Below are 14459 nucleotides of genomic sequence, written 5' to 3' on the forward strand. Positions count from 1 at the left end.
CTCCACCCACGTGATAAACATTTTCTGCTTCTGTGATCTTGAATTTTGTTGTCTCCTCATGTTTTGGGTAAAGATTACACAATGCCTCTCCATCTTGTTCACTTCTTACAGTGAAATGTCCTATAGGTCCATCCTTTCCACAAAAGGTAAATCTTCCTTTTTATAGGTCATGTGATAGAGTCATATGCCAGCCACATTGTCAACCACCTAACTCATTAATAAACACTTAAATTGTTCCACTTACTATGGGTTAGGTTAATGACAAGGAGTATCGTCTCGTAGATTTGGTGGGCATTTGAGTGTTTTGTCCATTTTTAATTCTTTTTCACGCTGAAACTGAGAGTTTCTTACAGGTTTTAAATATCAACACTTTACCAGTTCTATACGAACAACTTCTCTGGCAGTTGTCAGGCTTGCCCCTGCTATACATCAGCCTGTCGATGGGGCCTTGCTTACTTTGGCATCATATCTAAAAAGCCATTACCAAGGTCGGTGTCAGGGAGCTGTTTCCCTATGCTTTAAGATTGCTTGCCTATTTGTCTCCTTTGTTCCCCCAGACAGATTCGCTTCTATTTTCATGTCATGCGTGTGGGTAATTTTATGTATCTATAAACTCTAGGACCCACAAATAAGGGGAAACATTTAGGGGCCTGAGAGATGGCTCAGTAATAAAGAGCACTGGCAGCTCTTCCAGAGGATCTCAGTTTGATTGCCAGCACCCCCATGGCAGCTCACAACCATCTTTTACTCCACCCCCAGGGATTTTGATACCTTCTTCTGGCCTCCGATGGGGACCAGGCACACACATGGTGCACATATATGCATGCAGGTAAAACACCCAGATGCATAAACCAGAAATAAACCTGTGATATTTGCTTCAGACTCATTTAATCTGTTTATCTCCAACTGCATCCATTGTCCAAAACCAACATCACTCTTCATGATTCAATGCATCCTTTTGTGTATGCACCACACTTTTTAAAAAATATTTTTCACATCCCAGTTACTGCCCCCTGGTCCATCCACACACAGGGACCCAACCCTCTCTCTCCTCCGCTTCTCCTCTGAGAGCGTAGGGTTCCCCTGGGTATCCCCCAACCCTGGCATCATCAAGTCTCTGCAGACGTACCACATTTTTAAAAAATGGCACATTTTCTTTAGCCCTCCCTCTGTGGGACAGCTAGGTGAGCTCTGTAACATTGTGATTCATGCTGCAACAGTTTCTAATGCGACGACATTCATATTGAATCCAGTTCGTGGTTTAAAACGAAGCTCGTACTCAGTTCTTGTGCATGTGGATACCCACTTTCCCTCGTAACACTCATGATGCCCTTTCCTTTCCCCATCATTTACTTCAGCAACCTTGGCAAAGACTAGTTCGTTGATCACATGTGTGGTGTTTGTGCATGAGCCAACTGGCCTTTATCTTCTTATACCAACTTTATTTTCTATGGAGTTGTAATATATCACCATTAAGGAGGTTTTACCTGAGACTCTGACCTCTGTTCTTTCCAGACATTGCTATGGTAGTTTGAGATCTTCCAGGCCTCATACAAGTTTTAGAATAATTCTCTTTTGGTGAAGAATACATTTGGAATGTTGATAAAGACTGCACGTAAACTGTAGGTTACCTTGGGTGCTGTGATAACCTTAAAATATATCTGTTCTTCCAGTCCAGGGGATGAGAGGGCTCTCCGTGTATTCATACCTTCCTCAAATACTAGTGTCTTTTGTTCCCTTCAGTATACAGAGCTTTCGCTTGCTTAATATGCCCCTATTATTTATTGCATTACAAACTGGATCATTTTCTTAATCTTGTTTCAGATAGTTCCCGGCTAGCGTAGAAGTTGTGACGGATTTTAAAATATACATGAATTGTACATGTCAGCAGAGAGTGGTGTTTCTATACATCAAAATAGTGTCTGGTGATTAAAGTCAACCATCCTCTGCCAACCATCTCCACCCCTTCATTCCTTCCCCAATCTCTAGTAGCCCGGCTTCTACCAACAAGAATTTAGTTTCTATAGATGAGAAAGGACACGTGGTACTGGTCTGAATCTGACTCATTTCACACAAACCCTCCAGTTTCCATCCATTTTTGATACAAAAGGCGAGATACCAGTCTTCTCTGTGGCTTAATACACATACATTTTTGCTACCTGTGCATCTTTCTGTGCAGGGCAACCTGGGCTGGTTCCGTATTTTAGCTACTGCGAGGCATAGTACACCTCATTCTGAAGGCTTGTCTATTTGGTGTCCTGATTTACTCCATTTGGTTATATTCTCAAACGTGGGACAGTGATGCCATATGGTGAAGCTATTGTTTTGTGAGACCTCAGAATTACTCTCTATAATAGCTGCTTTAATTTGCATGAGCACCAGTGATATATGAGAGTCTTATTGGCCACATCCTTGACAACATGTATTTCATCATAACTAGAGTGAGTTGATTTCTTCTTACAGCTAGATTTGTTGTGTTTTTTGGGCTAAAGCTCAACCCAATATACATCATTCAAGTGCTCTCTCATTGGTCAATAGCTCTGCCACTCACTGTAGGCTTGGTACTCATTTCCTTAGTTGCAAATTCTACTGCATATTTCCCCCCTCTGAACCACCCCCGCAGCTTGCAAGCCTAGGGTGAAAACAACTTTATAATGGTAAAAAAAAAATCTTTGCTATATTGAATTAATTTGATTTACTACTATATTAAGCATTCAGGTATATTCATCAGGCATTCTGCACTGTACTTGGTTGTGTCCTTATATTTTGGTAACAGGGCAGTGCTGTGACCAATGCAGGTAACAGGTCAAAATGATGACTCGGTGAGCTAAAAATGCTTGTCATGCAAGCCTGAAGACCCACGTCTGGATTCCTAGACCCCACATAAAAAGCAGATGTAGTAGCACAAACATCTGTAAGCATGCTACTGTGCCCATAGGAGAGATAGGAAGGAAAAACAGGTAGGAGACTCTCCCAAAACTCATGGGCTAGCCAGCCCAGTTTATGCAGCAGTCACAGGGAGAAGACCTGACACCAGCTATCCTCTGACATGCATGTTCAAGTACAAATTAAGGTAAAGGGCAATTGAGAAAGACACTGCATGTCAACCGCTGGCCCACACACACATACATATCATTTTTAAAGGAATTAGAGAAAAATATTTCCTACTTTTAGCTTTATAAAATAATTTGAGGACTTCTATTATTCTTTTAAAATTTGGTAAAAACTCAACAGTATAGCTATCCAGTTGAGGCTTTTCTTTAGAAGGAAACTGTTTATTATTGCTTCAACCCTAGTGCTTGATACATCTTATGTTCTCTCTGGTCAAGTTTGGTAGAAAATGTGTCCAGAGATTTGCCCATGTCTTTCAAGCCTGTAACTTGTTGATATAGTTTTTTACATATCTGTAATAATCTCTATTTCCTTGCTACTGGCTATGTCCTTATCACAGATGGTGTGAGTTATCCTCTGTTGATTAGCGTAGCTAACTGTTTTGTTGTCTTGTTTGGTTTTTCTCTCCTAGCAGCCTGTTCTTCCTAATGAGATACAGGCAAGGAGTGAATTTGGAGGGTAGAGTATGTGGAGAGGGGTAGAGTAGAGTAGAGTGAGAGGAAAGTATAACCAAGATATATCATATGGGAAATGAATTTGTGTTTAATAAACAAAATTATAAAAGAGATCATAAATTGGAAACCTTTTTGCCTTTTTGATATGTTAACTTTTTGTTCCTATTTTGGTTATCTGCCCATCCTTGATTGAGATGCAATCCTGGGTTATTTAAACATTTTCTCAAAACTAGGCACTAATTGCTATAGGCTTTCCTCTTTTTTAAAAAAGATTTCTATAAAGAAATAGTTTAGACAGGAAGCCATTGAAGAGAGCTCTTAAAATTGTGATTAGGAGGAGGGCTGGAGAGTTGGCTCTATGGTCAAGAGCACTGGCTGCTCTTCCAGAGGACCTGGGTTCAATTCCCAGCACCCACATGGCAGCTCACACTTCCAGGGGACTTGAAACCCTTAGACAGATATGCAGGCCAAACATCAATGCACATAACTTTTTTAATAATTGTGATAAGGATGCTGAAGTATGCAGCTCTTCGTGTTGAGGACCTCTAGCAGGGGTGGGGTAGGGAGAGGACTCAGTTTCCCTTAAGAGGCTAGTCACTAGAAGTTTGACCATGCTCCAGTGAGTACATTGGCAATTACAAATAGGATTTGGGATTTTTTCCCCTCTTTTTTCTTTTGTTTTGGAGGGGAGGTCATGGGGGTTAGGTAGGCTTGGAAGGCCTGGAAAGTGAGTAGATTCGGGGTTTATTATTTTCAAATAATCAATAAAAATATTAAGCTAAAAAAAGAAAATGGCAGAAAAGATTTTTATAACCATGAAAATGATTTATGTGTCCTTCACCTCTATTGAATAAATCAATTAAGATAAAAATATTTTTATTTTGTGTTTTGCCTTCCTTCCTGTATGTGATGACTGATTCCTACAGAGGCCAGAAGAGTGAGCCAGAACCCCTGAAACTTAAGCTAAAAGATGATTGTGATTCCGCGTGTGGATGATGGGAATGAACCTGGGTTCTCCACGAGAACTCCAGAGTGTTCTTAACTGCTGGGACAGCTCTCCAGCCCCAGACTTCCCTCTTAGCGCGACTTTTCCAGTATCCCACAAATTTTGATATGTTAGTTTCTACTTTCATTTGTTTCAAATTATTTCATTTTTTTCTCATGATTTAGTGTGCCTTCAAAGTGTCTGTTGGTAAGGCCACAACCAGCACACATTTAATTTGAGAGTGTTTTTTTTTTATCATAAAGGATGTAGATGTTCTCCAATACTCTTCCGAATTCACTGCAATTATGAATTTTATGCTCATTTTGTTATTGTAATCACTACAATGTCACTTATCAATTTTCATAAGTTGAACCATCCCTTGCATTCTAGAGGAGAAAAATCCCACTTAATTACGACGCACAATGCTTTTAGTGTACTGCTGAAATCAGTTTACTAGTTGTCTGTTTCTATGGCTATCATCCAGCACCACAACCAAGAGCATCTTGGAGAGGAAAGGGTTAATTGGGCTTCTACTTTCTCATCACAGTGTGTCATCAAAGAGAAGTCAAGGCAGGAAGAAAATCAGGGTGGAAACCCAAGTCAGGAACCTGCAGGTAATAACTGAAGCAGGAGTCGTGGAAGAACACTGCTTGGTTTGTCCCTTGTGGTTCATACACCCTGCTTTCTTAGGCTATTCAGGACCACCTACCCAGGGATGGTGCCACCCACAGTGACCTGAGACCCTCTCACACAACCATTAACCAAGAAACAGGCCTATAAACTTACTACAGACAATCTGATGGAGGCATTTTCTTAACTGAGGTTCCTCTTCCTAGAAGACCCTAAGCTGTGTGAAGTTGACATAAAAACTAGCCAGCACACCAGCGGGATCATCATATGCAATTTCTTTCCTTTTTTTTTTTTAAACCATTCCATTATCTAGTTTGGATACTGAAGAGCTTTTGGATTCATGAGATGTGTTTCGTAGTGTTATCTCCTCTGCCGTTTTTGCAGTTTGAGAAATTCTGTAGTAAATTCTTTAACTGCTAGGTAAAGTTCCCGCAGAGACCCATCAAGCCCTGTGCTTCTCTCACTGGGAACTTTGATTACTGCTTCTGTGTGGCTGCCTTTGTTGTGTAACTACAAAAAATTGAGCCATTGAAACAAAAACAAGGGTCAGAAAGCAAAGCCATCATCAATCAGTCCCTTTAGAAGTTTACGATCCTTTCTGTTGGTCGCCATTTGTGTTTCCCCGTCTTGGAGAGGAGTGCCAGATTCTCATGGACAAGCCAAGTTCAAGCTTCAGAGCAAAGTTAGAATTCAGAATCACTCATGGTCTGTGAGTGGAAACATTAAACAGAGAAAGCATCATGACGTCGCTTGTTCAGAGATTATTTTAGGCTTTCCTCAGAGCCAGGATGTAGTTTAATGAGTGACAGTGACAAGACTGATGGCTGAGTTCAGTCCCCAGAACCCACATGGAAGGAAAGAGCCAGTTCCAAAGTGGTCCTCTGATCTCCATATGGATGCTGTCACACACACACATGCACCCAGACACACACACGTGTATACACATACACACACGTGTATGCATACACACATGTACACACAAATTATTTCTAAAAAGTTCAAAAGCAGTTTCTTTCATAGACCATATCACAAAATACAATTTTTTTTATACTATAAACTAACTGAAAATCAAGTACCTATTTTCTCTGTAGATGCCTCAGGAGTTAAAAGCACAGAATTATCTCGTAGTTTTGTTTCAGAAATTTTCAGAAGAGTGGAATCATTTCTCCTGGAGATGCTTTTCCATAGTGGTGTTAGCCCAGCCTAAAACATAACAGTCTTATTAAACGTTAATATTCATATCACTCGAACTTAATGACAAAAACTCACAAGATACTTTCAATAACCTTTAAGAAAATGAAATATTGGGTTTGCTGAATTAAAAAACACTAAGACCCCAAACATCTCCAAACTGGAAGAACACTAAAGTAAAATCTGTACCGATATCTCCAGCCTGGTGCCTCTAAAGCTTGATGCAGGTCAGAGGACCAGCAACAGTGGAACTCAACAGACATGCAAATTCTCACCCCACAAGCTACCCAATCAGAAATGGGCAGGGTCCTGCACCGAGCACTCTGCTGACCTTAAGCAGGGGTTTGGCAAGTTGCTAATTATTGCCGGTTCTTATAAATAAATATACAGTAGACCCATTAGTCTCCCATCTAAGGCAGTTTTCTGACCTGCTGTCTTGGTGAACCTACAGTTCAAAGAATACAATACGTATCTTCCCCTTAACAGAAAATATTCTCTAGCCCTTGCCCCAAATTCTGTCCTTGCAGTACAATGCAGAGAATGGAAACGTCAACACGACACCCTCGCTGAAAAACCAGCATAGAATTCATGCTCGTTGCACAGTTTAAATGTATCAGGTTTGAGTCTGTGGAGTTTCTTGGGACTTAATTAAAACCAAAGTTGTATTTATTTGAATATCTTCTTTTGGCATGTTTACAACGGATAACTACTTATTCTAGGGTATACTATTCAACAAAACGTTAAATAAAAGTAGCTGCCAATATCCACAGATTTTTTTTTCCATCCATGAATTCAAGTTATGGGTCAAAAATATTCAGGAAAATAATATGACTACACCAGATATATTCAGACCGATATTTTGGTTATTCTTTAAATAAAATCTCACAGTGACTGTATAGCATGACACTGCATTGGGTATTATAAATCATCCAACGGCAGTTTAAAGTCCACAGGTCATATGCAGATACTGTGCTATTTTAGGAGGCGTGTGATCGTCCACAGCTTTTGGTATCTAGGCCGTATACTAGAACCAACTGCCCAGAGATACACAAGGACATGTATGATCTCTCCTTACTCACAGGTTTAGCCTATGAGTTATGGAGTAAAATGGATGGACCTGGGGCTGGAATGCTAACTACATTCTATTTCTGCAAGAGCAGGTAGGGTACCCTCAGGATCCTAGCAGCTGCTTCTTATTAATCTATGATGAGCTGGTGATGTACTCTGGAGAGAGAGATCGAGAGAGATCGAGAGAGATCGAGAGAGATCGAGAGAGAGAGAGAGAGAGAGAGAGAGAGAGAGAGAGAATAAGACACACACACACACTGCTCAGAGAAGGAAGTCACTCAGCAAATAAGATGACCCACTTGTCTTTGCATTAGGGTGCAGGGTACTAATGTCCGTACTCCTTAATCCTTTGATTTAAAAGGAGAGAAATTTGCAATTGTATAACTTTATGGATAAAATTTATATGAACCTAAAGATGCTTCAACCTTGTAAACTTAAAGTGAAAATGCCAAAATCATTAAAAAAAATTTTTTTAATGTATTATCTAAAAAAAAAAACAACTGGAAACTAAAAGAAGAATTACATCAATGAGTTCATTCTGAAGTGGAAATTCAAGAGCATGCATTTGTGGGAAATCAGGACAGCAACAGTGTTTAAATAAAGATCCTTCAGCGGCGTTCAGAATGACGGGGGGAGGGGATCCTAAATTTACCTTGAGAATCATAACAAATATTAGAAATCGTTGATCTACAGTGCATACCAGGAGAACCCTGATTTGTTATTCTCACAGCCCGAAGAAAGTGATGAAGTCTGACGCACCCGTAATGTCCCGGGGCAAATTACTTCATCAAGTAAGGTTCACTTACTTCATCTTTCTCAGGAGCACGGCCACTTCTGACTGGGGAGAGTGGTAGGACTGAAAGTGAGCACACAGTGGGCATATGTCCATGTGAGACACAGATACAGCCATCCCCTCCCCAGTCACACATGCGCACACTACCAGTTCCTGTCCTGGCTCAGTGTCTGCACTCAGGAGGCTTTTCTCATCATTCAGCCTCCCTAATCCCAACTGCCCTCACCATCACCCTCATACTTTGTCACTGAACAATAAATGACTCTTCTCAGCTCTTTAAAACCTACTCTTCCCCAAGAGTTAGCTCAAAACCCACTCACTTCTTACAGAAGATGGTTCCAGCTTAGGCCAGATTCCTTTTGGCCGATTGCCCACCCTTTTTCTGCACCTCATATATTTCAACTGTAGGCTGGCCCCACGTGTGCAAGCACTCTGTTTTCGCAGGCGTTACAGGGAGGATGTCGCCAAGACCGTATATTTCCTTGGTATCTTCCTTCCCCATCACATATGGGAACATAAATATCCGCTGACTTACTGAGAAGTAGCCCAAGTAACATAAGCAACGGAACTTACTCCGTAGAGATCTGACTCCCGGCTTCCTCCTCTGGGAGTATGTTCTTAGGGATTTCCTTTTGTGGTTCTGGGTCAAGGATCGTTCACTGGTACTTGAATTTGAATCTTCATTACTCTCCAAGAAGTAATGTTTCCTATCATTAAACTTTTCAAAAACAGATGACAAGTGAGGACACCCAAAGTGGGGAATAGTGTCATCTGTGTACAAACACATCAGCGCGCGCGCGCACACACACACACACACACATTAACTAAACACTGATTCATCTCGGAAGACACAACTCCTTGATACAAAACTAGGTTCTCTTCCACCAAAAAAAAAAAAAAAGGTACAAAAGTGAGGGGAGAGAAAGGGGGAGGTCATTCCACGAATCAGTTCCCACAAGAGGTGCCCGGCAAAAGATGACAAATGCTCTCTAGTCCTGTATTTGGGACTGAAGGAGGATTGGTAAGTGTCCCAAAGCAGCAGCACCCCAATATTACACCAACACCCCCACTTCAAGCACAGGTCGATATGACAAAACCAAGTTAAAACGTTCTTCCCAGTGGCTGGGATGTAGCCCCTTGGGTCAAGAGCTTTCCTAACCTGTATGGCCCCGAGTTTTACCCACAGTAAGGCAAAGGGAGGCAGAGGCGTGTCTTTGCAAAAGACGGGTGTAGCAAATAGGAACGAATTTACTTCAGATTACTCATTATTGTTGATATTCAATTAAATGTTTAAACTATCTTATATTCCTCTGTGGAAAAACATGGGTTTTCCCACGTGGCTGGTCCTTGTGATTGTTTACAGCTTGAATTCATGACAACTTTACTTCGATGACCATTCTTAACCTTCAGTGTAAACTGTCTGAGGCTCTGAATAAAGTTGGTTATTGCATGAGACGTTAGTCTGCCCGATTTATCAGCTCCATTCTCCCGCCCCAGGACAGTGGCAGTGAACCAGGGAGACCTCTTCTTGCAGCTGATTTCCTCCGTTTGTCACAGCAACAGAAACCTGACAAATACTATACTTACCAAAAAACATGCTTGGCTATGTCCTGTATCAATGGGACCAAAAGTTCCAGACATCCTTAGAGTCTGCTGAACCCAGGTGGGAAAGCTCTTGAGTCTTAGGGACTGAGGCTAAGAACGACTACAGGACACTTGCTGGCAGCTCATGATCTTGGGAGTTAGAAAAAAAAAAAGCCCTTTTTTTTTCTAGTGTTCATCTTTTTTTTTTAATACACTGAAATGCAGGCTTAGGAGATTGTGCTTTCCTACTAGCAGTAGTTTACTGGATGACTGTCCTTAGGTTCACAAAGACAGAAAGCCACAACTTTAAACACTAACTCAGAAACATTTTATTTTGTTGTTTTGTATGGTTGGTTTGTTTTGAGACTGTCTTGCTCTGTGCCCCAAGATGGCCTTGAACTCATGGAAATCCTCCTGCCTCAGCCTGACATGTGCCGGATTACGGGTGTGAGCCACCATACCTGGTCCATTTCAATTCATTAACAGCTCAAAATCCACTAATGGGAAGTGGTGGGTGCACCATGTGTCTGTCTACCAGCCTTGTCCTTTTCTTTTTTAAAGCAAGCTTTAGGCTCTAGGACCAGCCTAACAGGCTTAGGGAGTTGAAGTAGAGCTCCACATTTACCCTTCTGATAGATTTATTTGGCTTTCATGTGTTAGTCACCATAGCAACACCCATTTTTACTCAGTGTACCTCTTTGGACCCCAGAGAAAGGACCTATCACCTCTCGTCTACCATGAGGCAAGGTGGCGCCTTTTGAGGTTTGTGAACACAGGTACAAACTATAGGGATTGGTTTTAAGTCTTCCATGATCTAGTTACCAGCAAATGGAATTTAACATGAAATTCGCCCCTCCTCTTTTACTTTTGTTGATTGATCCCATTCATCTAACTGGATGAGGCGGGCTGTGGCAGATTTACCTTTCCACAGTTATAAAGTCTTTATGAGTTTATATAACTCATAAAGTCTACATCACATAATGAATGAGACAGCAGGAAAATCAGTAAATGTGTAGACCAAAAGATTAGTATTGCCATTTTCTGTTTTTGTCTGTCTTGGAGGGAGGAGTCTGCCTACTATTAGTAATAACACTGAGTTTACATTTGAAATCACAGTCATTCCCATCATTCTCTATAACTATGGACAACAGGGAGTAGTGTGGGACTGCGTAAAGGTATCCTGGGTCATGGTTGAGCAGGTGCTTAGAACCCCGAGATTCTCTGTGGAATTCTGCGTGAGAACCGGCAGGAGTTCGGTCCCTCCCATCATCTAGGATCCTGAAAAGCAGTCACATAGATCTCCATAGAGTCACATAGGCCAGGCTATAGGCCTCAGGCCCTAGGGATTTACATACTAATGAAGGCCAGAGGGCAGAGCAAATTAAACATTCCTCCCCCAGATCCTCCCCCAATCCTCCCCCTTTCTCCCTCCCTATATAACTCAGGACTGCCCTGAGTTTTTGGGGGGGTACGCCTAGATCCATCTATTATCCGTCATGTCAATAAACCTTTTTGGAACCAAGGACTTCCTCGTGTTACTGGGGCCTGCCGGGGCTTGCGCTGCTGTGGCAGCCTTTTTAAATTCTCCCCACAGAGTAGGGTTAGAGAAATTTTGAAAATGGTGCACAACGATGAACATTTCAGACAATAAACCAATAGAAATTCCTACATTACCAACAGCCTTCTGTCCTGTTCTCCATCCCTCAAAGAGGCAGGGTCTTCTCTAAAAAAAAAACAAGTTAACAGGGCAGGGACGACCTCATTCACCCTCACCCTCCCCACAAAGGTCTGGCTTCTTGATCATGGACAAGCCTGTGGGATGTGCTCTGTTCCGCACACAAATGTATCTTACAACCTGTTTCCACATAGACCTTCTGGAAAGAAATACTGTGATTCAAAAGAAAATGAGCTTTTGTGAAGTCTGTCATTCCTCAGACACAGAGAGGAGGGGACAAGGGTTCGCAGGTAGTCTGCCAGCACAGTTGATGCTCGAAAATGGGATCTCTCAACCCTGGCCCTGCCCAGGACCTATCTGGGGTGCTTTAAAAAAAAAAGTTGTCCCCAGAGTTTGGTGACGCTGTCAGCTGTTCACTTGTCTTCTGTGGAGAGACGTTGCCTGTTCTTCAATTGGGTTCCATAAGTTTCTCATCTATACTTAACAGTAAGTAACCTCTCATCAAATATCCAGTCTACTGACATAAGTTGTGGGATGACTGGGATTTGTGTGTACTGTTGTGGGGGGGGCAGCTTCTATGGAAAATAATATGATCCAACAGGAAAAAATTAAAGATAGAACTATTATATGATTTTCCTCTCTTGCTTTTGGGCTTATAATCAAAGGAATTGAAAAATCTGACATTGGTATGCAAGTTGGTAGTTCCAAATCTGAAAACCTCCAACCAAACACTAAAGTCCAAACCTTCTGAGTGTGAAGGTGATGACACAGTAGAAGCCCATGCCTGATCTGTGTAAGGAACTGCAGGCACACCAAAACACCAGGATGTCGCCATCAGCCCATGGGTATCGGGTATGTAAAGGACAAAAGGAATTAACATTTAGATTTGGGTCTCAATCCTAAGATAGTATATATATTATATACAAATATTCCAAAGCCAGAGCTCCCAAACATTCCTTGTCCCAGGTACTATACTTGGATTGGGGACACCATCCTGTACCAGAATGTGTTCATTCATCCACCCACTGGTGATCATGTGAATTGTTCCCATTCGAGGGTTTTCCTGAATGAAGCTGCTGTAAACGTCTGCACATTCTCTTTGTGGACACAGGCTGACAGACATCTTGAAAAAATACAGAAGATTGGGAGAAATGGACCAGAGGGTAGTTACCCTCACTTTAAGAAGCTACCAGCAGTCATGAGAGTCCTGTCATGTCCGTTCTGTCATGAACATGACGTACAGACAGCACTTAAGATTAGCCATCCTGATGATGTAGGATGCATCCGGCCGTTGTCTGACGCATACTTCCAGTGTGACTGATGGCGTGGACAGCACAGCTCTCAGGAGCTCATCTGCCACCTGCACGTTTCTCTTCAGGACAAAACTTGCTTAACTCTTTTGCCTGTAGCTTCATTGGGTTGCATCTTTACTACTGAAAATTTTAACCACAAGTCCAGAAGCAAATATTTACAAATGTTTTCAACAAGGCCTTGGCTGGCCTTTTCTTCCATATCCATGGATTTTCAAAGAGCACAGGGCTTTGATAAAGTCTAGTTTATCAGTTCATTGGGTGTTTTGTTGTTGTTGTTGTTTTGGTTTGGTTTTGGTTGTTTTCTTGTTTGTTGGTTGGTTGGTTTTTTTTTTTTACAGGCTGGTTTTAGTTTGATATCTCCAAAACTGACCCCTGCAAAGTCATGTATTCATTCCAAGTATGTTCTATACATAAGCCTATGACCCAAGTTTGGTTCATTTTTACACAGTGAAAAGATTTGAAGATCATTTGGGGGGTGTGTTGTTTTTCAATTTTTGGTGTTTTTTTTCACAAGGGTATTCAGTCATTTCCATATTATATCTGTTAATTGTAGAAAACCCTACCTTTCTCTACTGAACTGCTTCTGTATTTTCATCAGACGTCAACAACCCACATTCCTGCAAAGCCTCTTCCTGCTTTTTATTTAGATCTCTTTATAGCAACACTACACTCTCAGCTTCCGGTACATCTGCAGTGCATGTAGGGTGGCAGCCCCGTCACTTCACCCCGCTTTGAAAACCTTGTGAAGTTTCCACAAGGAATTGAGAAATGGCTCACCAGTTTCTTTTTACGCCTACTGATATTCAAACCAGGAGTTATATTAGATCTATTTGGGCAGAGTTGAGATCTTGCTATTGAACCATCCCTGTCAAGAACACACTATTTCTCCATCTACTTAAAATCTTTTTCTCTTCTCTTTCACCGTGTTCTGTAGTAGCCCCTGTATGGTTGTGTCCTACAACTACCCTGCATATTAATAGCCAAGTGTGTTATATCTCAAGGCCATTAAAAATGGTGCTGCTTTGTCATTCATTAAGATTAAACAGTGATCTTGTGTTTAATCTAAAACACAGCAGAAAACTACGTCACTGCAAGGCAGCTCTGAAGGTTTTGCTTGCAGAGCCCCTCAGAGTAAGGGAATTTGCCAACACAACACAAATTGTCCTACTAAACACTTCACATGGAGTTTGATGAGAAGGGCTAGATTAGAGGAAACTCTGTCAGCACGTAGTACTCAAATGAGAGTGATCTGTGTGGTTTTGTAGTCTTACAATGGCCTAAATGTTCACAAAAAAAAAAAAAACTGAACAGATATGAAAACATGATACATACACTCAATGATATATTGCTCAGCCACACAGGATGAAATCCTGAAATTCTCAACACGAGTGACACCAGAGGAAGTCCTGCTGAGTGAAACAACCATGTGGGCAAAGACAAGTCTGCATGACGTCACTGCCATGTGGGATCTGAACAGTCTAACCCATAGAGAGGAGATGAAATGGTGGTCATCAGAAGCCAGGTAAAGGGGTATGATGGGTGCAATTGGTCCATAGTTACAGCATCACAGGGTTGGCATCACATCAGGGTGACTGCCTTCACTACATGGAGATGATGGATATTTAAGATATTTAAGATGAATAAGGCCAAGAAC

The 14459-nt window shown here is 41.5% G+C and overlaps 1 protein-coding gene across 1 annotated transcript in view; it reads right to left on the minus strand.

Annotated features, from left to right (window-relative positions):
• The window catches only part of Sycp2l (synaptonemal complex protein 2 like), a 53589-nt gene that overhangs the window by 12367 nt on the left and 26763 nt on the right, over positions 1-14459 (minus strand). The window contains exons 19-22 of the mRNA XM_028763100.1: positions 11492-11540; positions 8807-8951; positions 8247-8296; positions 6258-6384 (exon numbers count right to left, since the gene is read on the minus strand). Of these exons, the coding sequence (XP_028618933.1) occupies positions 6258-6384; positions 8247-8296; positions 8807-8951; positions 11492-11540 (371 nt within the window). The remainder of the gene's footprint in view (positions 1-6257; positions 6385-8246; positions 8297-8806; positions 8952-11491; positions 11541-14459) is intronic.

The sequence above is a fragment of the Grammomys surdaster genome, unplaced genomic scaffold (genome assembly GCF_004785775.1).
Source record: "Grammomys surdaster isolate TR1022 unplaced genomic scaffold, NIH_TR_1.0 137, whole genome shotgun sequence".
Taxonomy (NCBI): domain Eukaryota; kingdom Metazoa; phylum Chordata; class Mammalia; order Rodentia; family Muridae; genus Grammomys; species Grammomys surdaster.